Source organism: Leptodactylus fuscus, chromosome 3 (assembly GCF_031893055.1).
Source record: "Leptodactylus fuscus isolate aLepFus1 chromosome 3, aLepFus1.hap2, whole genome shotgun sequence".
Classification (NCBI taxonomy): domain Eukaryota; kingdom Metazoa; phylum Chordata; class Amphibia; order Anura; family Leptodactylidae; genus Leptodactylus; species Leptodactylus fuscus.
Genome location: NC_134267.1, coordinates 243,093,307 through 243,117,512, shown reverse-complemented (window position 1 = coordinate 243,117,512; position 24,206 = coordinate 243,093,307). Strand labels below are relative to the sequence as shown.

The 24,206-nt window shown below is 46.4% G+C and overlaps 2 protein-coding genes across 3 annotated transcripts; one reads left to right on the top strand and one right to left on the bottom strand.

The window, feature by feature from the left end:
• Positions 1-240: 240 nt before the first annotated feature.
• Positions 241-15,323, bottom strand: CGREF1 (cell growth regulator with EF-hand domain 1). 2 transcript variants are annotated; one of them, XM_075269399.1, is made up of 6 exons: positions 15,289-15,323; positions 4,608-4,694; positions 2,668-2,730; positions 2,138-2,208; positions 1,545-1,669; positions 241-1,197 (listed from the first exon to the last, which is right to left on the bottom strand). In XM_075269399.1, exons 2-6 carry the CDS (start codon positions 4,682-4,684, stop codon positions 778-780), a joined length of 756 nt encoding a protein of 251 aa, XP_075125500.1. In that variant the 5' UTR covers positions 4,685-4,694; positions 15,289-15,323; the 3' UTR covers positions 241-777. The 2 variants fall into 2 exon arrangements, with proteins under 2 accessions (XP_075125500.1, XP_075125499.1); XM_075269398.1 differs by lacking the exon at positions 15,289-15,323 and adding an exon at positions 6,170-6,343.
• ABHD1 (abhydrolase domain containing 1) lies at positions 15,053-23,018 on the top strand. The gene is made up of 10 exons (XM_075269397.1): positions 15,053-15,137; positions 15,395-15,513; positions 19,144-19,304; positions 19,447-19,629; positions 19,831-19,876; positions 19,956-20,068; positions 20,493-20,666; positions 20,764-20,812; positions 21,121-21,286; positions 22,018-23,018. Exons 2-10 carry the CDS (start codon positions 15,409-15,411, stop codon positions 22,215-22,217), a joined length of 1,197 nt encoding a protein of 398 aa, XP_075125498.1. The 5' UTR covers positions 15,053-15,137; positions 15,395-15,408; the 3' UTR covers positions 22,218-23,018.
• Positions 23,019-24,206: the final 1,188 nt, after the last annotated feature.

Sequence of the window (24,206 nt, the reverse complement as noted above, 5' to 3'; positions counted from 1 at the left end):
CATAACCTTCTGTCCTCCATTGTCCTCTGGCAGCGGCTTGTCTCCCACATGGGCACAGGATCAGCCATTACCCGCTATGACCAATTCTTTTTGCCCCAACTACCACTAGAGAGAGATGAGACAAACCCATATACAGAATGCCACTGAAGATATGTGTCCCAAGACTGACCACAACCCAGAAGATGCAATGTGACACTACATAGACAACATAGAATGCAAAAAGTGTACAGAATGTTTATATTTATCCCCACAATGATGGGTCAAAGGCCGATGGCGGGATCTTTACATCTTGTATCAGACAATAAGTTAAGGTAATGGCGGAGTTCATCCTGGAAGATCAATCAGCCATGACAGTCACATGATGTCTCCAGCACCATAAGGCATCTCCTTGTGGACATGGGGCCAAGAGACAACGTGCAAATGCAACCATCAAGTAAGGCCATTTCCCCCTAAAATACCAGAATCCCCAACGAATATTAACCCCCAAATCGTCGTCTTACAACTTTTATTCTGCCATTCCTTGGTCATATCATACTGGGTGGCTTCACATCCATCTCCACAGGGTCCTCCGCCTGGATGTGCTGAGATAGGGTTGGGTTAGTGGTAGAAGATGTGATGATAATTGTTACCACATACCCTGATATGTGACGAAAAAACAGCTGAAGGAAGCGGAGAACCTGCAAGAAGAGGAGACTGCGGGGTTTACTTGGTGTCTCTGGACTTTAGGGGGGGACACTCTTTGATTTCAAGTATTTGATCATGTGAGGGACACAACGTTTACATCTCATCATCCGGTTTATCCTCTTCCTCTTCTCCTGGCATCTCCACTGCTTCTACATCACTGATGACCTCCTCCACTACGTCCTCATTGTGGTCCTCATCAGGTTCTTCCTGACTGCTCACGGTCTCCGCAAGTGGAATGGCCGGCTCATCGATGTGATCTGAAGGTACATTGTCCTGTGCTTGTTGATGGTGCATCTCTGGCTGGTCAGTGTTTTCTTTATCAGAGAGGTCATTGTCCACAGGAGCGGGAGGTTCTTCGACTGGGACCCCCATAGGAGGTGGAATTACAATGTGAGCAGGAGCCATTGACTCCTTGTCTTTATAGCTTACAGAATTCACTAGTTCTTGGGCACAGAGGAGTCCGTCCAGGTTAATATCTTGTGTCTCCAGGACTTCATCGACTATGGAAATAACCTAATGAGACAACGAGAACTTGTGTTAGTCAGTCCATCGAGAACTGGTGGTATTGGTTTATGGAGATGACTTGGAAAACTAGATACAAAAGGCAGCTTGATTGGCTAAGTGTTTTTGGCATTGTTATGATGGACTGTAGTAGCGATGGACCTCGGAGGATGCTGGGAGGACTCTCTAGGTGCCACCTATATAATCATGTTATATAACATACAACAAGAAGAGAGGAAGTCCACCGATAAACTAGATCCTCCAACGACCACAATCTAGGAACTTATGGGCTGAAGTTATGTGTCACTTGATTGTCACACTTCTGTGATGGGAAGAAAATACAATGGTGGGACATTTACCGCGTCTTCGGTGGGTTTCTCCTGCAGATCCTTTGTCAGGATGCCGTAAAGCAGTTGCATGAGCTCCAGACCATCCAGAAGTCCACTCTTGTCATAGTCATGGAGTAAAAAGAGGTGTAAGATGGCTGAAAGCAGAAGAAAAGTGAAATGTTCGATTACTTCTAATACACAAAGGTCTCATTTTGAAGACACCCACATCACTATTATAGCTTCTAATGACAGATTGTCCCCCTGACCCACCTCATACACATGAATGCTCAGGTTGGCCAAGGGTTCTCACTGGGGTGAGGAGAGTGGGCAGCTTCTTGTCTATCTCCTGCGAGAACTATGGATTGGGCATGTTGAAATTCCATGTTCTACAAACATCATCTGTCTGGGAAGGCTTGGCCCTCCCAAATACTCATGAGATAACCAGCCCTGCTGAAATCTACAGCTGACATTTATCTAATGTGTATAGCCATTACGGGCCAGATCTACAGACAATTGGGTACATCAGAGAATGAGGGGAATTTAGGAGACCAGTGTTATCAGACACCGATCCATAGCATCAGGTGTTGTGGAGTAGGGAGGAGAGCTCTGATTGTCGCGCTCACCTGTCTCTCGGGTCATGTTTGTGTCGTTTTTTCCCAGTGGATCTTTTTCTTGTAGATATCCATGTAGGATACTGTGAAGAGAGCAGATAGGATCAGATATGACACCACACTAGATATATCCTGACCTCAGGAACCTGCAGGAACACCAAGAACCTCTCATAAGTTACTTCCTGCAGGAACCAGACCAGCAGATCCCCTCCATATATTATGGACTGAAGACAACTATCGACTCCCTCACCTACAGTCCAGCCCTGATCCTGAGGAGCAGGCCCTCGTTCCTACATTGGTTTCTTTCTAGACAGGAGCCACTACTGAGGACATCAAGACCTGCGGAGACATCTGCTTGAAGGAAGCCATCATAGGCTGTGCCCACTTCCCATGATGCCTTGCCCCTTTCTGCTAAGCCCTTCCCTTTGGTACAAGTATTAAAAGTATCTAAAGATCTTTATAAATATGGTGTACCATGAATTTTGGAGCAAATCATGCCAGAATTCTGGTGCATTTTGCTTGAGCTCTCCAAAGACTCTCACCTGAGATGTTCTTCTCCTGGGGTAAATGGGTTTGTTATGTTGATGGCGTCTGGTTGCCCGGACCTGTGAGGAGACATCTGAGATTACTACATGGAGGAATGGATGAGTATATGGGGATATTATCAGTAGATATAAGAAGATGTCCATCAAACCAACCAGTGTGGATTGAAGGTCCTATAGTCAAATAAACATGGACCCCTTCTAGTGAAAGCCCTAAGACTACAGGAGCTAGAAACCCTCATCCCACCCCAACAGGAACAAGAAGTCTTCAAGTGAAGTGCACCAATATCTTGGAGGAGGACAGAAGTGTCTTGTAGCAGGAGAACATGAGTATCTAGTAGGAGGAGGGCCGGTACATCTTTGAGGAGTAGGGCAGGGGGATAGATATCTTGGAGGAGAAAGAGATGAGTATCTTGGAGGATTAGGGAAGAAGGTCAAAGGGCATGAGTATCTTAGATTAGGAGTACTGGAATATCTTGGAGGATGACTGGAATATCTTGGATGAGGAAGACAGGGGTACCATGGAGGAGGACGGTAGGAGTATGTTGGAGGAGGAGGACAGAAGTATGTCCTCGGAGAAGGAGAACAGGATTATCTTGGAGGAGGAGGGCAGGTGTATTATGGTTAAGAAGGGCAGAGGAGAACAGGATTACCTTTGAGAGGGAGGGCAGGAATATCCTGGTGGAAGAAAACAGGATTATCTTGGAGTAAGAGGTCATGGATATTGTGAAGGAGGAGGACAGGAATTTTGTTGTGCTTTTTATATCTACAGATGAGAGCTCAGTATGGACACCAGTGGCTGACATGATGGTTCTTCAGGTTCACACGTCACCCATGGTCCACATGTCGCTCTTTAATGTGATTCTGGAACTCACGTAATGGGATTCTGGGATTCACCAATCCTGAGGTGCAGGAACTGAAACTGGCGCCATTCACCTTTGTGGGGCCACACTGCAGTTCCCTGCCCAGTATCTAGATGGGCCAACATAGAGGCCACCGGCTATAGCATAAGGACTTAGTCATTATAGTATGTGGTAGTTTGACCCCATATTGTCCGAGGCTAGTGGAGACCCATGGCAGGAAGATGGTGATAAGAAATGGCAACCTCTACACAGGTGGACAAAACTGTCCCCCTCGTTTAATGAAAGAAAACCCCACAATGGTCACAGAAATAACCAGAATCTGACACAAGTAATTTGCCATACTACAAGATGACAAGCCACAAAGCTTCTGGGAGAATGTCCCATGGGCGGATGAGACAAAAATCAAACTTTTTGGCCAGGCACATCAGATGGAAAAATGAAACCTATCCTGAAAAGAAGACTGTCCCTACTGTGACACATGTTCTGGGGCTGCTTTGCTGCATCTGGCACAAGGGGTCTTGAATCTGTTCAGGGTACAATGAAATCTCAAGACTATCAAGGGAGACATGTGCTGCCCAGTGTCAGAAAGCTTGGTCTCAGTCGCAGGTCAACAGGATAATGACCCCAAACACACAGCTAAACCCCCCAAGAATGGCTAAGAGGAGAACATTGGACTATTCTGAAGTGGCTTCTATGGGCCCGCACCTAAATCCTATTGGAAGGAGCTGAAACATGTCGTCTGGAGAAGGCCCCTTCACACCTGAGACAACCGGAGCAGAGGAGGGGCCCAAAATCCCTGCGGAGAGGGGCAGAAGTCTCACTGACAGTTACAGGAATCGTCTGATCACAGCAATTGTCCAAAAAGGTGCAACAAAATATTAAGGGAACCGTCACCTCTGTCGAGGCCGTGTCAGGAGCAAAACTCAAAGTCTGACTTTCATTTGTTCATTTTCATAGAGTTTTTATTTGTTGTTACTTGTGTCAGATTCCGGTTATTTCTGGGACCATTGTGGGGTTTCTCTTTCCCGTGGTTTTTTGTCCTTGTGTGTATGTCATGCAATGTCCTGTCCCGCTTACCTGCTGTCTGTCCTGGGAGCCGCCAGGCCATGGCCGAAGAGCAGCGGCAGCAGCCGGAGCAGAAGCCAACCCCTCATGGTGGAATCTCTGCAGAGGAAGAGAAATATTAGTGTCCGGTAGAGCCGTGTCCTGAGGTCGTGTCCACCACTGACCACCCCGCCAGCATCGGCCTCTGGAAAAATCACCATCAAATCTTTTCCTGACTCCAATCAGATCCAGTTGTTTCTTGCAGAGTAAACAGGCGTACAACTCCCATCATTCATACGTGGGAACATTCCAGGACGTGCAGGAGGTGACCCGGCGCTGGGCCCGGAGAAGGCGCCAACAACTGTTTACTGAGCTTCTTAGCCCCAGATAAGAGACGTGTAAAGTCTCCTCCTGCACCTTCAAGGGTTAGTGAGCAAACCAAGGAGGCCCCGGGGCAGAAAGTGACAGGTCCTCCTATATATTATATATATTACCCCCCCCCCTCCCACACACACACACACGCATAAACACACACCCCTTCCCCGTGCAAAATAACAGGGATCACCTGCTATATGGTGGACACAGCAATAACCAAACCTCACAGCTATAGCACTGAATAAAGGAGCGGAGCAGTAATACCAGACACAACCATGGACAGCAGGGGCGCTGTGACTGGAGAATACAGAGATGTGCTCAGGAGCAGAGAGGAAGAGCTGTAATACCAGAAACTACCATGGACAGCGGGGGCGCTGTGACTGGAGAATACAGAGATGTGCTCAGGAGCAGAGAGGAAGAGCTGTAATACCAGAAACTACCATGGACAGCGGGGGCGCTGTGACTGGAGAATACAGAGATGTGCTCAGGAGCAGAGGGGAAGATCTGTAATACCAGACACAACCATGGACAGCGGGGGCGCTGTGACTGGAGAATACAGAGATGTGCTCAGGAGCAGAGAGGAAGAGCTGTAATACCAGAAACTACCATGGACAGCGGGGGCGCTGTGACTGGAGAATACAGAGATGTGCTCAGGAGCAGAGGGGAAGATCTGTAATACCAGACACAACCATGGACAGCGGGGGCGCTGTGACTGGAGAATACAGAGATGTGCTCAGGAGCAGGGTCTTCCCTCTGCAAATACACTACTCCACCAGGACTATCGAGCAGAGCTGACTGTGTGACAGATGTGAAAACTCAGTAGTCCACTATGTATTATGAGTATATCCAGTGGTCGGTCATGTTGGGGGTTGTAGTCCTCTATATATACAGTATAACAGAGTGGTATTATGAGTATACCAGTGGTGGGTCATGCTGGGGGTTGTAGTCCTCTATATATACATTATAACAGAGTTGTATTATGAGTATATCCAGTGGTCGGTCATGTTGGGGGTTGTAGTCCTCTATGTATACAGTAATAGATCTGTATTATGATGCTGTGCAGGGATCCAGTCCTACAGGGGGTTGTAGTAGATTGTCAGTGTATTGTGTGGTCTGTTGGTCATGTGACCGCTGGTATATTACAGAGGATAGACATTATATTATACATTTCCATATCTGCAGCATTAGAAGAATAGAATAATTGTATTCGTGGCACTTACCTTCTCTGTGCAAAACCTCTGTCATCTGCTCAGTGCAGCCTCAACTCCTCCCTGCAAGCCACACTGCCCTGCCTCACTGCATCATCTGTAACCCCTGCACTGCCAGACCAGCACTGTACCCTCGCTGCATTATCTGTAACCCCTGCACTGCCAGACCAGCACTGCGCCCTCACTGCATCATCTGTAACCCCTGGACTGCCTGGAAAATACTGCTCCTGTACTGTATCATCTGTAACCCGGCACTGCCTGGACAATACTGCTCCTGCACTGTATCATCTGTAACCCCTGCACTGCCAGACCAGCACTGTACCCTCGCTGCATTATCTGTAACCCCTGCACTGCCAGACCAGCACTGCGCCCTCACTGCATCATCTGTAACCCCTGGACTGCCTGGAAAATACTGCTCCTGCACTGTATCATCTGTAACCCCTGCACTGCCTGAACAATACTGCTCCTGTACTGTATCATCTGTAACCCGGCACTGCCTGGACAATACTGCTCCTGCACTGTATCATCTGTAACCCCTGCACTGCCAGACCAGCACTGCGCCCTCACTGCATCATCTGTAACCCCTGCACTGCCAGACCAGCACTGCGCCCTCACTGCATCATCTGTAACCCCTGCACTGCCAGACCAGCACTGTGCCCTCGCTGCATCATCTGTAACCCCTACACTGCAGGCCAGCACTGCGCCCTCGCTGCATCATCTGTAACCCCTGCACTGCCAGACCAGCACTGCGCCCTCGCTGCATCATCTGTAACCCCTGCACTGCCAGACCAGCACTGCGCCCTCGCTGCATAATCCATAACCCTGCACTGCCTAGACTATACAGCTCCTTCACTGCATCATCTGTAAAACCTGCAGATCAGAATAGATTGTAGAGGGGAGAGTTTAGTGAGGAGAAGACGGATTAGTAAGGAGTTACAGTAGTCAAGGCGAGAATGAATCAGAGAGACAATAAGTGTCTTTAGTGTATCTCTGGTAAGGAAAGGGTGTATTCTGGAGATGTTTTTGAGGTGGAGGTGATATGAACGTGCGAGTGATTCAATATGAGGGGTGAAGGAAAGGTCTGCGTCAAACATGACCCCGAGGCAGCGGGCCTACTGCCTAGGAGTTATAGTAAGGCCTGAGACTGCAATGGATATATCAGGGACAGATCTGTTAGATGGTGGAAACAGTAGTAGTTCAGTCTTGGAGAGATTTAGTGTCAGAGCGAGGACATGATATTAGAGACAGCAGAGAGACAGTCACTGGTGTTCTGTATGAGTGCAGGGGTGATGTCACGGGAAGATGTGTATAATTGGGTGTCGTCAGCATAAAGATGGTACCTGAAGCCAAATCTGGCAATGGTTTGTCCAATGGGGGCTGTGTAGAGAGAAAAGAGCAGGGGGCCGAGGACCGAGCCCTGAGGAACCCCAACAGCAAGGGAAAGAGGGGAGGAAACAGAGCCCGCAAATGATAGACTGAAAGTGCGGTCTGAGAGATAAGAGGAGAACCAGGAGAGCGCAGTGTCATTGAGGCCAACTGAGCGGAGCATAGTGAGGAGGAGATGATGGTCAACAGTGTCAAAAGCTGCAGAGAGGTCCAGAAGAATAAGAAGAGAGAAGTCACCATCGGATTTAGCATATAGAGCTCTTACAGTAAATAACCAACTCTTGAGGACGCTATTCTACAGATATACAGCTCTTACAGTAAGTACTGGCTCCTGAGGTGACTATTCTACAGATATACAGCTCTTACAGTAAGAACCAGCTCCTGAGGTGACTATTCTACAGATATACAGCTCTTACAGTAAAGAACCAGCTCCTGAGGTGACTATTCTACAGATATACAGCTGTTACAGTAAAGAACCGGCTCCTGAGGTGACTATTCTACAGATATCCAGCTCTTACAGTAAAGAACCAGCTCCTGAGCTGACTATTCTACAGATATACAGCTGTTACAGTAAAGAACCGGCTCCAGAGGTGACTATTCTACAGATATACAGCTCTTACAGTAAGAATCAGCTCCTGAGGTGACTATTCTACAGATATACAGCTGTTACAGTAAAGAACCGGCTCCTGAGGTGACTATTCTACAGATATACAGCTGTTACAGTAAGAACCAGCTCCTGAGGTGACTATTCTACAGATATACAGCTCTTACAGTAAGAATCAGCTCCTGAGGTGACTATTCTACAATTATACAGCTGTTACAGTAAGAACCAGCTCCTGAGGTGACTATTGTACAGATATACAGCTCTTACAGTAAGAATCAGCTCTTGAGGTGACTATTCTACAGACTCACAGCTCTTACAGTAAAGAACCAGCTCCTGAGGTAACTATTCTACAGATATACAGCTGTTACAGTAAAGAACCCGCTCCTGAGGTGACTATCGTACAGAGATGCAACTCTTACAGTAAGAACCGGCTCCTGAGGTGACTATTATACAATTATACAGCTCTTACAGTAAAGAACCAGCTCCTGAGGTGACCATTCTACAGATATACAGCTCTTACAGTAAAAACCAGCTCCTGAGGTGACTATTCTACAGATATACAGCTCTTACAGTAAAGAACCAGCTCCTGAGGTGACTATCGTACAGAGATACAGCTCTTACAGTAAAGAACCAGCTCCTGAGGTGACTATTCTACAGATATACAGCTGTTACAGTAAAGAACCAGCTCCTGAGGTGACTATCGTACAGAGATACAACTCTTACAGTAAGAACCAGCTCCTGAGGTGACTATTCTACAGATATACAGCTCTTACAGTAAAGAACCAGCTCCTGAGGAGACTATTCTACAGATATACAGCTGTTACAGTAAAGAACCGGCTCCTGAGGTGACTATTCTACAAATATACAGTTCTTACAGTAAAGAACCAGCTCCTGAGGTGACTATTCTACAGATATACAGCTCTTACAGTAAAGAACCAGCTCCTGAGGTGACTATTCTACAGATATACAGCTCTTACAGTAAGAACCAGCTCCTGAGGTGACTATTCTACATATATACAGCTCTTACAGTAAAGAACCAGCTCCTGAGGTGACTATTCTACAGATATACAGCTGTTACAGTAAAGAACCGGCTCCTGAGGTAACTATTCTACAGATATCCAGCTCTTACAGTAAAGAACCCGCTCCTGAGGTGACTATTCTACAGATATACAGCTGTTACAGTAAAGAACCGGCTCCTGAGGTGACTATTCTACAGATATACAGCTGTTACAGTAAGAACCAGCTCCTGAGGTGACTATTCTACAGATATACAGCTCTTACAGTAAGAATCAGCTCCTGAGGTGACTATTCTACAATTATACAGCTGTTACAGTAAGAACCAGCTCCTGAGGTGACTATTGTACAGATATACAGCTCTTACAGTAAGAATCAGCTCTTGAGGTGACTATTCTACAGACTCACAGCTCTTACAGTAAAGAACCAGCTCCTGAGGTAACTATTCTACAGATATACAGCTGTTACAGTAAAGAACCCGCTCCTGAGGTGACTATCGTACAGAGATGCAACTCTTACAGTAAGAACCGGCTCCTGAGGTGACTATTCTACAATTATACAGCTCTTACAGTAAAGAACCAGCTCCTGAGGTGACTATTCTACAATTATACAGCTCTTACAGTAAAGAACCAGCTCCTGAGGTGACCATTCTACAGATATACAGCTCTTACAGCAAAAACCAGCTCCTGAGGTGACTATTCTACAGATATACACCTCTTACAGTAAAGAACCAGCTCCTGAGGTGACTATCGTACAGAGATACAACTCTTACAGTAAGAACCAGCTCCTGAGGTGACTATTCTACAGATATACAGCTCTTACAGTAAGAACCAGCTCCTGAGGTGACTATTCTACAGATATACACCTCTTACAGTAAAGAACCAGCTCCTGAGGTGACTATCGTACAGAGATACAGCTCTTACAGTAAAGAACCAGCTCCTGAGGAGACTATTCTACAGATATACAGCTGTTACAGTAAAGAACCGGCTCCTGAGGTGACTATTCTACAAATATACAGTTCTTACAGTAAAGAACCAGCTCCTGAGGTGACTATTCTACAGATATACAGCTCTTACAGTAAGAACCAGCTCCTGAGGTGACTATTCTACAGATATACAGCTCTTACAGTAAGAACCGGCTCCTGAGTTGTCTATTGTACAGATATACAGCTCTTTCAGTAAGAACCGGATCCTGAGGTGACTATTCTAAAGAATAACAGCACTTACAGTAAAGAACAAGCTCTTGAGGAGACTATTCTACAGATATACAGCTCTTACAGTAAGAACCGGCTCCTGAGTTGTCTATTGTACAGATATACAGCACTTACAGTAAAGAACCAGCACTTGAGGAGACTATTCTACAGATTTACACCTCTTACAGTAAGAACCAGCTCCTGAGGTGACTATTCTACAGATATACACCTCTTAAAGTAAAGAACCGGCTCCTGAGGTGACTATTCTACAGATATAAAGCTCTTACAGTAAAGAACCAGCTCCTGAGGGGACTATTCTAAAGATTCACAGCTCTTACAGTAATAACCGGCTCCTGAGATAACCATTCTACGTATATACAGCTCTTACAGTAAAGAACCAGCTCCTGAAATGACTATTATACAGATATACAGCTCTTACAATAAGATCCAGTTCCTGAGGTGACTATTCTACAGATATACAGCTCTTGCAGTAAGAACCGGCTCCTGAGGTGACTATTCTACAGATATAAAGCTCTTACAGTAAAGAACCAGCTCCTGAGAGGACTATTTTACAGATTCACAGCTCTTACTGTAAGAATCGGCCATCTGGGGTGGCCATTCTACAGATATACAGCTCTTACAGTAAGATCCGGCTCCTGAGGTGACTATTCTACAGATATACAGCTCTTACAGTAAGAACCAGCTCCTGAGGTGACTATTCTACAGATATACAGCTCTTACAGTAAGAACCGGCTCCTGAGTTGTCTATTGTACAGATATACAGCTCTTTCAGTAAGAACCGGATCCTGAGGTGACTATTCTAAAGAATAACAGCACTTACAGTAAAGAACCAGCTCTTGAGGAGACTATTCTACAGATATACAGCTCTTACAGTAAGAACCGGCTCCTGAGTTGCCTATTGTACAGATATACAGCACTTACAGTAAAGAACCAGCACTTGAGGAGACTATTCTACAGATTTACACCTCTTACAGTAAGAACCAGCTCCTGAGGTGACTATTCTACAGATATACACCTCTTAAAGTAAAGAACCGGCTCCTGAGGTGAGTATTCTACAGATATAAAGCTCTTACAGTAAAGAACCAGCTCCTGAGGGGACTATTCTAAAGATTCACAGCTCTTACAGTAATAACCGGCTCCTGAGATAACCATTCTACATATATACAGCTCTTACAGTAAAGAACCAGCTCCTGAAATGACTATTATACAGATATACAGCTCTTACAATAAGATCCAGTTCCTGAGGTGACTATTCTACAGATATACAGGTCTTACAGTAAAGAACCAGCTCTTGGGGTGACTATTCTACAGATATACAGCTCTTGCAGTAAGAACCGGCTCCTGAGGTGACTATTCTACAGATATAAAGCTCTTACAGTAAAGAACCAGCTCCTGAGAGGACTATTTTACAGATTCACAGCTCTTACTGTAAGAATCGGCCATCTGGGGTGGCTATTCTACAGATATACAGCTCTTACAGTAAGATCCGGCTCCTGAGGTGACTATTCTACATATATACAACTCTTACAGTAAAGAACTGGCTCCTGAGGTGACTATTCTACAGATATACAGCTCTTACAGTAAGATCTGGCTCCTGAGGTGACTATTCTACAGACTCACAACTCTTCTGGTAAAAAACCAGCTCCTGAGGTGACTATTCTACAGATATACAGCACTTACAGTAAAGAACCATCTCTTGAGGAGACTATTCTAAAGATATACACCTCTTACAGTAAGAACCAGCTCCCAAGGGGACTATTCTACAGATTCACAGCTCCTACAGTAAACAACCGACTCCTGAGGTGACTATTCTACAGATATACACCTCTTGCAGTAAGAACCGGCTCCTGAGGTGACTATTCTACAGATATAAAGCTCTTACAGTAAAGAACCAACTCCTAAGGGGACTATTCTACAGATTCACAGCTCTTACAGTAAGAACCAGCTCCTGGGGTGGCTTTTCTACAGATATACAGCTGTTACAGTAAATAACCAGCTCCTGAAATGACTATTATACAGATATACAGCTCTTACAGTATGATCCGGCTCACGATGTGACTATTCTACAGATATACAGCTCTTACAGTAAGATCCGGCTAATGAGGTGACTATTCTACAGATATATAGTTCCTACAGTAAGATCCGGCTCATGAGTTGACTATTCTACAGATACACAGCTCTTCCAATAAAGAACCAGCTCCTGAGGTGACTATTCTACAGATATATTGCTCGTACAGTAAAGAACCAGCTCCTGAGGTGACTATTCTACAGATATACAGCACTTACAGTAAGCACCGGCTCCTGAGGTGACTATTCTACAGATTCACAGCTCTTACAGTAAGAACCAGCTCCTGAGGTGACTATTATACAGATATACAGCACTTACAGTAAGATCCGGCTCCTGAGGTGACTATTCTACAGATATACAGCTCTTACAGTAAGATCCGGCTCCTGAGGTGACTATTCTACAGATTCACAGCTCTTACAGTAAGAACCGGCTGCTGAGGTGACTATTCTACCGATATACAGCTCTCACAGTAAGAACCGGCTCCTGAGGTGACTATTCTACAGATATACAGCTCTTACTCTAAGAACCGGCTCCTGAGGTGACTATTCTGCAGATATACAGCTCTTACAGCAAGAACCAGATCTTGAGGAGACTTTTCTACGGATATACAGCTCTTACAATAAAGAAACAGCTCCTGAGGTGACTATTCTACAGATATACAGCTCTTACAGTAAGAATCGGCTCCTGAGGTGACTATTCTACAGACTCACAGCTCTTACAGTAAAGAACCAGCTACTTAAATGACTATTATACAGATATACAGCTCTTACAGTAAGACTCGGCTCATGAGGTGACTATACTACAGATATACAGCTCTTACAGTAAGATTCGGCTCATGAGGTGACTATACTACGGATATACAGCTCTTACAGTAAGATCCGGCTCATGAAGTGACTATTCTACAGATATACAGCTCTTACAGTAAGAATCAGCTCCTGAGGTGACTATTCTACAGATATACAGCTCTTACAATAATGAACCAGCTCCTGAGGTGACTATACTACAGATATACAGCTCTTACCGTAAGAACCGGCTCCTGAGGTGACATTTCTACAGATATACAGCTCTTACAGTAAGAACCGGCTCCTGAGGTGACTATTCTACAGATATACAGCTCTTACAGTAAAGAACCAGCTCCTGAGGTGACTATTCTACAGATATACAGCTCTTACAGTAAAGAACCAGCTCCTACGGTGACTATTCTACAGATATACTGCTCTTACAGTAAAGAACCAGCTCCTGAGGTGACTATTCTACAGATATACAGCTCTCACAGTAAAGAACCGGCTCCTGAGGAGACTATTCTACAGAGATACAGCTCTTACAGTAAGAACCGGCTCCTGAGGTGACTATTCTACAGATATACTGCTCTTACAGTAAAGAACCAGCTCCTGAGGTGACTATTCTACAGATATACAGCTCTTACAGCAAGAATCGGCTCCTGAGGTGACTATTCTACAGATATACAGCTCTTACAGTAAAGAACCAGCTCCTGAGGTGACTATTCCACAGATATACAGCTCTTACAGTAAGAACCGGCTCCTGAGGTGACTATTCTACAGATATACAGCTCTTACTGTAAGAACCGGCTCCTGAGGTGACTATTCTGCAGATATACAGCTCTTACAGCAAGAACCAGATCTTGAGGAGACTTTTCTACGGATATACAGCTCTTACAATAAAGAAACAGCTCCTGAGGTGACTATTCTATAGATTCACAGCTCTTAGAGTAAGATCCAGCTCCTGAGGTGACTATTCTACAGATATACAGCTCTTACAGTAAAGAACCAGCTCCTGAGGTGACTATTGTACAGATATACAGCTCTTACAGTAAAGAACCAGCTCCTGAGGTGACTATTCTACAGATATACAGCTGTTACAGTAAAGAACCAGCTCCTGAGGTGACTATTCTACAGATATACAGCTCTTACAGTAAAGAACCAGCTCCTACGGTGACTATTCTACAGATATACTACTCTTACAGTAAAGAACCAGCTCCTGAGGTGACTTTTCTACAGATATACAGCTCTTACAGCAAGAATCGGCTCCTGAGGTGACTATTCTACAGATATACAGCTCTTACAGTAAGAACCGGCTCCTGAGGTGACTATTCTACAGATATACAGCTGTTACAGTAAGATCCACCTCCTGAGGTGACTATTCCACAGATATACAGCTCTTACAGTAAAGAACACTTCCCATATTTATAGCGACCTCGAGGAAATTTTAAGCAGACTGATACAGCCGCACTCCGGTGTGTACTGGTCATGTGACTCAGGGTTAGTGGTAGTAGAGCAGTATTATATTATGTCTGTCATACATTTATTACTTATAGTATTCTTATATAGACACATCTAGTGATATTATAGTATTGTATTGTTACTGTTATATATTACATGGATTATTATATCACTACTGTTATTCTTCTTCCTATTTATTATCCTAGTATATACGGGCTGGGGTCAGTATTATATAATCCCCAGCTACAGGCGGCAGAGTGCAGAGTGGAGGGCGCCTATAGATTTACTTTCTTTCTGATCATCTTCCCTGTCTGGACACTGAGGGGTTAAAGAAGTCTTCCCATTACAAAGATGGCGGCAGAGGCCTCAGTGTGGGAGGGGCCTGTGTCGGCTTCTCCTGTGTCTACTGTCACATTCAGAGACAAGAAGTTCAAGGTATTGTGTCCGACTGCAGGGTAATAGTGTTGTGTGGGTGTAGATATGGTGAGATACAGGGTGAGATACAGTGTGAGATACAGTGTGAGATACAGGGTGAGATACAGGGTGAGATACAGTCTTTGGTATTCTATGTCACATGTAACCCTGGTGTATTCTATTACTTATTACATTGTTCGGTGTTCCGTTCTCTGACTTGTCTTGCGCTGTTTGTTACGCTGTTTCTGCTCCTTTGTACATTACTCCGTGCAGTGAAGTCTGTCTTGTCTTTCTCCAGGTGCAGCAGACGACATGCAGGAAGGATCTCGCCATCAGTCCTCACAGTTTGGTTGGACGCCCCTGTTCCTGGGTGTTGGGGTCAGCTGGCTCCTTTACTACTGGACACAGATATGTCGGGTCAGTCTCATAGTTACAGTGACAAATTCCTCTCTGCTCTGTTACTAAGTACAAAGTCTCTGCACCGCTCCCTCCTGCCCTGCACTCTGATACCCTGAATCAGTCCCCCCTCCCTCATGACCTTGATAGTACCCTAAATCAGTCAGGGGGTGATATAGGAGGTAGCAGGGGGTGATATAGGAGGTAGCGGGGGGGGGATATAGGAGGTAGCAGGGGGTGATATAGGAGGTAGCAGGGGGTGATATAGGAGGTAGCGGGGGGGATATAGGAGGTAGCAGGGGGTGATATAGGAGGTAGCAGGGGGTGATATAGGAGGTAGCAGGAGTGATATAGGAGGTAGCAGGGGGTGATATAGGAGGTAGCAGGGGGTGACATAGGAGGTAGCAGGGGGTGATATAGGAGGTAGCAGGGGGTGATATAGGAGGTAGCGGGGGGGATATAGGAGGTAGCAGGGAGTGATATAGGAGGGAGCAGGGGGTGATATAGGAGGTAGCGGGGGGGATATAGGAGGTAGCAGGGGGTGATATAGGAAGTAGCAGGGGGGATATAGGAGGTAGCAGGGGGTGATATAGGAGGTAGCAGGGGGTGATATAGGAGGTAGCAGGGGGTGATATAGGAAGTAGCAGGGGGGATATAGGAGGTAGCAGGGGGTGATATAGGAGGTAGCAGGGGGTGATATAGGAAGTAGCAGGGGGGATATAGGAGGTAGCAGGGGGTGATATAGGAGGTAGCAGGGAGTGATATAGGAGGGAGCAGGGGGTGATATAGGAAGTAGCAGGGGGGATATAGGAGGTAGCAGGGAGTGATATAGGAGGTAGCAGGGAGTGATATAGGAGGTAGCAGGGAGTGATATAGGAGGTAGCAGGGAGTGATATAGGAGGTAGCAGGGAGTGATATAGGAGGTAGCAGGGGGTGATATAGGAGGTAGCAGGGGGTGATATAGGAGGTAGCGGGGGGGATATAGGAGGTAGCAGGGAGTGATATAGGAGGGAGCAGGGGGTGATATAGGAGGTAGCGGGGGGGATATAGGAGGTAGCAGGGGGTGATATAGGAAGTAGCAGGGGGGATATAGGAGGTAGCAGGGGGTGATATAGGAGGTAGCAGGGAGTGATATAGGAGGGAGCAGGGGGTGATATAGGAAGTAGCAGGGGGGATATAGGAGGTAGCAGGGAGTGATATAGGAGGTAGCAGGGAGTGATATAGGAGGTAGCAGGGAGTGATATAGGCAGCATTGCTTAGACAATGGTCAGACAATATTGTAATAGAGGTTACTGTCATTACACAATAGACCCGGAGGTGTCTGGTGCCAAGAAAGGTGAATAAACTCCTCAATGGGTCAATAAATAGAGACTTTAATGTTCCAACCCCGAGGACATTCCCAAACAAAAGAAACATAAAACATGAGCAGATAAGACTCTAGCAATAGTCTCCCTCGCTCCTGACCTTGACTCTGATAATACCCTATATTAGCCCCCCTCCCTCCTGACCTCTGCTCTCACTCTCACTAAGGTTTATTCAGTGTTTAGAAGAACAAAACCTACAGGTTCAGGAGGAGTATATAGGGGAGAGGTCAGACAGCTAGGACTGCCGTCCATGAAAGACTCACCTAATCTCTACACAAGAAAACAAATGCAACACAATCATCTATTACTTCAAATGACCTGTAACTCATGTATACAACCATAATTTAGGGTTCCATCATCATTGTCACAAATATCTCAAAACGTCTTTGTTTCCCCATAGACTCCCCCAGGCTCCTCTGTTCTCCTCCCCTAGGTTCTTATGTTCCCCTCCAGGCTCCTCTGTTCTCCTCCCCTAGGTTCCTATCCAGGAGCATCTGTTCTCCTCCTGTAGGTTCCTATGTTCCCTTCCGGGCTCCTCTGTTCTCCTCCCCTAGGTTCCTATGTTCCCCTCCAGGCTCCTCTGTTCTCCTCCCCTAGGTTCCTATGTTCCCTTCCGGGCTCCTCTGTTCTCCTCCTGTAGGTTCCTATGTTCCCCTCTAGGCTCCTCTGTTCTCCTCCTGTAGGTTCCTATGTTCCTCCCCAGGGTCCTCTGTTCTTCTCCTCTATGTTCCCCTCCATGCTCCTCTGTTCTCCTCCTGTAGGTTCCTATGTTCCCCTCCAGGCTTCTCTGTTCTCCTCCTGTAGGTTCCTATGTTCCCCTCCATGCTCCTCTGTTCTCCTCCTGTAGGTTCCTATGTTTCCCTCCAGGCTTCTCTGTTCTCCTCCTGTAGGTTCCTATGTTGCCCTCCAGGCTTCTCTGTTCTCCTCCTGTAGGTTCCTATGTTCCCCTCCAGGCTTCTCTGTTCTCCTGTAGGTTCCTATGTTCCCCTCCAGTCTCCTCTCTTCTCCTCCTGTAGGTTCCTATGATCCCCTCCAGTCTCCTCTCTTCTCCTCCTGTAGGTTCCTATGTTGCCCTCCAGGCTTCTCTGTTCTCCTCCTGTAGGTTCCTATGTTCCCCTCCAGGCTTCTCTGTTCTCCTGTAGGTTCCTATGTTCCCCTCCAGTCTCCTCTCTTCTCCTCCTGTAGGTTCCTATGATCCCCTCCAGTCTCCTCTCTTCTCCTCCTGTAGGTTCCTATGTTTCCCTCCATGCTCCTGTTCTCCTCCTGTAGGTTCCTATGTTCCCTTCCAGGCTTCTCTGTTCTCCTCCTGTAGGTTCCTATGTTCATCTCCATGCTCCACTGTTCTCCTCCTGTAGGTTCCTATGTTCCCTTCCAGTTTCCTCTGTTCTCCTCCTGTAGGTTCCTATGTTCCCCTCCAGTCTCCTCTCTTCTCCTCCTGTAGATTCCTATGTTCCTCCCCCAGGCTTCTCTGTTCTCCTCCCCTAGGTTCCTATGTTCCCTTCCAGGCTCCTCTGTTCTCCTCCTGTAGGTTCCTATGTTCCCCTCCAGAGCTCCTCTGTTCTCCTCCCCTAGGTTCCTATGTTCCCCTCCAGGCTCCTCTGTTCTCCTCCTGTAGGTTCCTATGTTCCCCTCCAGGCTCCTCTGTTCTCCTCCCGTAGGTTCCTATGTTCCCTTCCAGGCTCCTCTGTTCTCCTCCTGTAGGTTCCTATGTTCCCCTCCAGGCTCCTCTGTTCTCCTCCTGTAGGTTCCTATGTTCCCTTCCAGGCTCCTCTGTTCTCCTCCTGTAGGTTCCTATGTTCCCTTCTAGGCTCCTCTGTTCTCCTCCTGTAGGTTCCTATGTTCCCCTCCAGTCTCCTCTCTTCTCCTCCTGTAGGTTCCTATGTTCCCCTCCATGCTCCTCTGTTCTCCTCCTGTAGGTTCCTATGTTCCCTTCCAGGCTCCTATGTCCCATCCAGGCTTCTCCGTCCTCCTGCATCCCTTCTCCAGGTTCCCTCCAGACTGGTCTATACTCTTTCAAATCCATGTTTCCCATCCAGACCCTGTTCCCTTCAGACTTTTCTGTGTCTATGCAGGTCCCTCCTAACGCCTCCATTCTCCTTAAGACCCCTCTGTCCATTTCAGATTTCTGTCTCCTTCCAGACTTCTCCATTTTGTCTAGTCTCCTCAGTCCTACTCTTGTCCTCTCTGTAGATATCCTATACATGATGATATACAGTTGTTTGTAACGCCTCTTACGGTTCCTGGATCTGGACCATATTAGTGGATTTCTGTAACTTTTTTTGTGCAGAGACCTCGCCTCGTGTCTTCGGGGCCCCTGCGCTGGTTCCTGGAGTCTCACTGCCCGGTAGTGTTGGAAAAGTTCTGCCCAACCTTCTGGTGTTCTGGAGGTAGATTACAGACCATTTTCAGAGTCATGTTGGCCTCTAGACCTAAAGTCTCATACAAAAAGTAAGTGACCCCCTACAGTATTCCTTGTAACAGGTTTGAGATCTGATCAGTAAGTTTACTATGAGGAGTATGAGGAGTTTACTCTGTGCCATCTCCTCCATGTCATGTCATACTGGTGTCACATTGTGGTTTCTCCATGCAGTGAGGTTATTAGCACTGAAGATGGCGGCCAGATATCTCTAGACTGGATGGACAACGATGAGAGTCGCCAATTCCCGGATTCTGACTCGCGCCCCACTATTATCCTATTGCCGGGCCTTACAGGAAATAGTCAGCAATCCTACATGCTGCACCTGGTGAGACAGGCCAAGAGGGACGGCTACAGGTAAGGACCACGAGATGTAAGTAGTCTCTATAATATGGGGCTTCCACAAATCCACACACTTGCTGCAGATACAAAACCATTCAGATGTACAGAAAAGATTTGTAGCCATGTGAATATACGCTTAGGGTTATATAGGTTATGTTTGGGGGTCATATTTAGTGCATTTTGGTCCATACATGATGGTGTCTCTGCTCTTGGCAGGTGTGTTGTGTTTAATAACCGCGGCTTTGGAGGAGAGAAATTGCTGGTAAGTACCGGTCATCTATGGCCCCACGGTCACCTATGGGTTGGGTGGTCAGGGGTTGACGTCCTCTGTCTCTCCACAGACTCACCGCACTTTCTGTGCTGCCAACACAGATGACCTGGCCAGGGTGGTCAGCCATGTCCATAGTCGCCATCCAGCTGCTCCTCTTGTGGCAGTGGGGGTGTCAATAGGAGGGTAAGTATTTTTGTCACATATCTTCTGGCTCTGGGAACATTTGAAACTTGTCTTTCAGAGATACTAACCACACTCCTCCCAGTCATCACCAATATGAACCACGCTCCTCACCGTCATCACCAATACGAACCGAGCTTCTCACCTTAATCTCTGATAATAACCGCGCTCCTCACCGTCATCACCAATACAAACCGAGCTCCTCACCTTAATCTCTGATGATAACCGCGCTCCTCACCATCACCAATACAAACCGAGCTCCTCATCTTAATCTCTGATAATAACCGCGCTCCTCACCGTCATCGCTGTCCCCATTCCTCACCAATGCTAACTCTGCTCCTCAACAATGCCAACTATCACCAGTACGACCATGGCTCCTACTCATCTCATACCTCCTAGTGATTTTTCTTTTCCCCTCACTTTGTAGGATGTTGCTGATAAATTATTTGGCTGTCACTGGTCACAGATCTCAGCTGTGTGCGGCGCTCGTCTACTCCACCCCATGGAATGTCTTTGTGTCTACTGAATCCCTGGAGCAGCCGCTAAATTACCGATTATTCAATCACTTGTTGACCACTACACTCCGCCAAACAGTACATAAGTAAGAAGAACTTGAATAGAAGCTTCTCCATCATGTCCTTCTACCATCAATCCGCTCTTCTTCTCATCCCCACAACTCTGTGCCTCTTGTTTTGTAGGTTTCGTGAAGTTATTGGTAAAGTTCTAGACGTGGACCATATCTTACAGGTGAGAAGGTTCACATGTATCGGGAGGTCCGGGATATATACTCAAACATATCACCAATTGGACGTAAAGGTCTTCAGCAAGAGCTAGGCAATCCTTATAGCTAGACATTTCCAACCACTAATATGCTATAGCTGGGCCAGTCTTGCTGAAGAGGATCTCAGGACAGGATAGTCAGGGCTGGACAAATCAGGTTCAGGTAGGAGGAAAACAAGTGCCTGCTTCTAGATGCAAAAATCCTGAAGTACGAGCATATCCGACGCACTTTACTTCTTCATCAGTCTTTTGACGTTTTTGGTCTTTTGTTCCAGTCTCGTTCCATCCGAGAGTTTGACGAGCGTTACACGTCCATCGTGTTTGGTTACGACTCTTGTGATGACTATTACCACCATGCCAGCCCGCACAACAAGCTGGAGAAGATCAAGACACCCTTGTTGTGCCTCAACGCCGCAGATGACCCTTTCTCTCCAGGTGAAGGTGAGCCATAAGGTGGACTGAGATGACTATACACCGTAGTATCACTTCCATCATCCTTATATCTAATCCCCCTACCTTATACATAGCTTAAGATCAGTCATTAGTTGGCAATTCGAGATAGGATGACACCACCGACTCTGATCCACTTACCTCATGTGGTCGGACACCTATATATCGATTATTTCATCAATCAAAGTTGGCCATAACCATCTGATCTAATGGTGGGCAACAAAGTGAAGACTGGTCTGATCCGATGCTCGTGATCACTGCAGAATAGAACATACACAGCCATTTATGGGGAGGTCCTTCATATCATGGGTAACCCTTCATGCCAACACTTGAGTCCTTCATATCATTGTGAGGGACAATTTAGATGGCTGTTCAGAGCACTATGGTCTGTGTGACGGGACCATTTTCTAGACTGGCCACGGCTTGGCCGACCTGGACACAGCATTATTGTGATTTATGATGCCAAGGTCTTCAGTACAATCATGGCCCATACTTACACCACCATGTTAGTATGGGATAGCAGACTAGTATTCATTCTAAGGCTAACACCATCATAGGTTTAAGTCAAGCCGCATCATGTGGACCAAGTTTCTTAGACTTGGGCTGACCATTGTCATTGGAAACGGACCTCCTATCTGCATCGGATCCTGGCTATCTAGTGGGGGTTTGTTATAGACAGGTATATACACGTAATAAATATATACTAATGTCTCCTGTCACAGCACTTCCCCTGGATGAAGCCTCCTCACATCCATACGTTGCTCTGCTGGTCACGGCCCATGGTGGACACATTGGCTTCTTAGACGGTCTCTTTCCCATTCACCAGCGGTACATGAATCGTGTTTTTTCACATTTTGTGGGCGCCGCACTACAGAACAGTGATGAGCTCGAGAACATTACAACGAAAGGACTAAAAAACTAAACAACTCAGCGAATACGTAGAGATTATTCTGAAAGGCACTGACCACTAGACCCTTCATCATACCCTACAATGGCGGGACCCAGGGACTCCAGGTTTCATCTACACTCTGCATCTCCTCCTTCTTGGGAACAACTCAAAATGAAAACAATGCCTTGGCCATGGGTCTACAGTCTTCTTGTACCCTGAGCCAACCAGTCTTCTGAATCAGAAGAGAACATGGACTAAAACCTACAGAGGCCTTACGTAATAAATCTATCTGAATATCCGGGACTACCTCATGAAAGCCGGTCTGCGGTGGTGTAATGGCAGGCCAGAAATTCTGGTGGATGTTCCTCCATGAGCAGGAGGCCTTCAAGTTTCCATGACCAGCGACAAATCACTTGGAATAAAAATAGAAAAAGATGGCTGTCTTCTTCCAACACTGCACCCTACCTGTCCATAGGTGGTGTACGGTATTGCCACTCGACTGAGGCGGAACTGCAATACCACAACCAACCTTTAGGCAGGTGTGATGCTGTTTCTGGAAGAAGACATATCGTTTTCTATCCCTAGACTACTCCATTAACTCAGGACTATTTATATCCTTAGACTGTACGGCCATACAATAAAGAACATTTTAGGACAGTTTTGTCTTTCTCGCATCAGGAAATATTACAATTATAAAATCACTTAGAGAAGGGGTATGATCCATGTACGTGAATTGCGTGAATGTCAAGTATGTGAGGAGTACATCTTAAAGGCTCCTTATAAGCGTCACGTGTAGTAGTGCAGAGGTGTATGTGTAACTGCTGCTGCTTAAAGGGATACGATCAATAAAACTCAATTTTAGAATAACCTTAAGAAAGGTTATCCTTCTCCTACCTTTAGATCTCTTCTCCAAGCTGCCATTCGGTATAAATCCCGGTTTTCATCAGTAGGCAAATGAGTTCTCTCGCAACACTGGGGGCGTTCCCAATGCTGGGAGAGAACTCTCCAGCACCGCCTCCATCTTCTTTAGGGTCTTCTTTCGGCGCTGGCTCCAAACTTCTAGGCCTCGGGCAAAGCCGACCACGCATGCCCACCGGCCACAAGAAAATGGCCGCTTACACAGTATTGTAAGCGCCCATTTTCTTGTGGCCGGTAGGCATACACAGTCAGCTACCCGAGGCCTAGAAGTTTGAAGCCAGCGCCGGAAGAAGACCCGTTCCTGAAGAAGATGCAGGCGGCGCTGGAGAGTTCTCTTGCAGCAGTGGGGACGCCCCTAGTGCTGCGAGAGAACTCATTTGCCTACTGATGAAAACCGGGATTTATACCGAACGGCAGCTCAGAGAAGACATCTAAAGCTAGTAGAAGAATAACCTTTCTTAAGGTTATACCTAAGTATTAGGGACAAAAAATTGAGTTTTAATGATAGGATCCCTATAAGGACCTGTAAAGACTCCATCAAAGTTCCTTAAGTACCCAGATATGCAGAGGAATAGAGTGGGCAATATTAAAAAAAAAGTTTCATATTTCCTGATGTCAAAGTGAGACAATCAGTCGACCATGTGACAAAGGAGGAAATGGGGCATAAATGGCACAATATATATGACTTCTACGTAGGGTAGGTCATCAATATGAGATGGTTGCCCACCACTGGCACCCCCACCTCTCAGCAGCGTGTGTTGCTTCCGCTTCACCAGCCAGTGATGTCACTTATATTTGTCACATGGCCCGCAGCAGCTCAATACATTTCAAGGACAATGGGGCAGAGCTGTTCTTCATCAGCAGTGAAGAGGTCACAGCACTTGTTCTTCACCCAACAGCTGATCGGTGGGGGTGTCGGGTGTCACAGCCCTGAGCCCGTGCCTGGCACCATCATGTCACCACCAGTCTGACATCTCCAGCTATGTACCTACAATAACCACTTTATCGCATCTGTGCACGGACCCCTCTCTATCACTGCACATTGAGGTCTGAGAGCTTCGCATCGGTCACTTCTATCAGTCCAAGGTCTCGGCTTATCGGGAC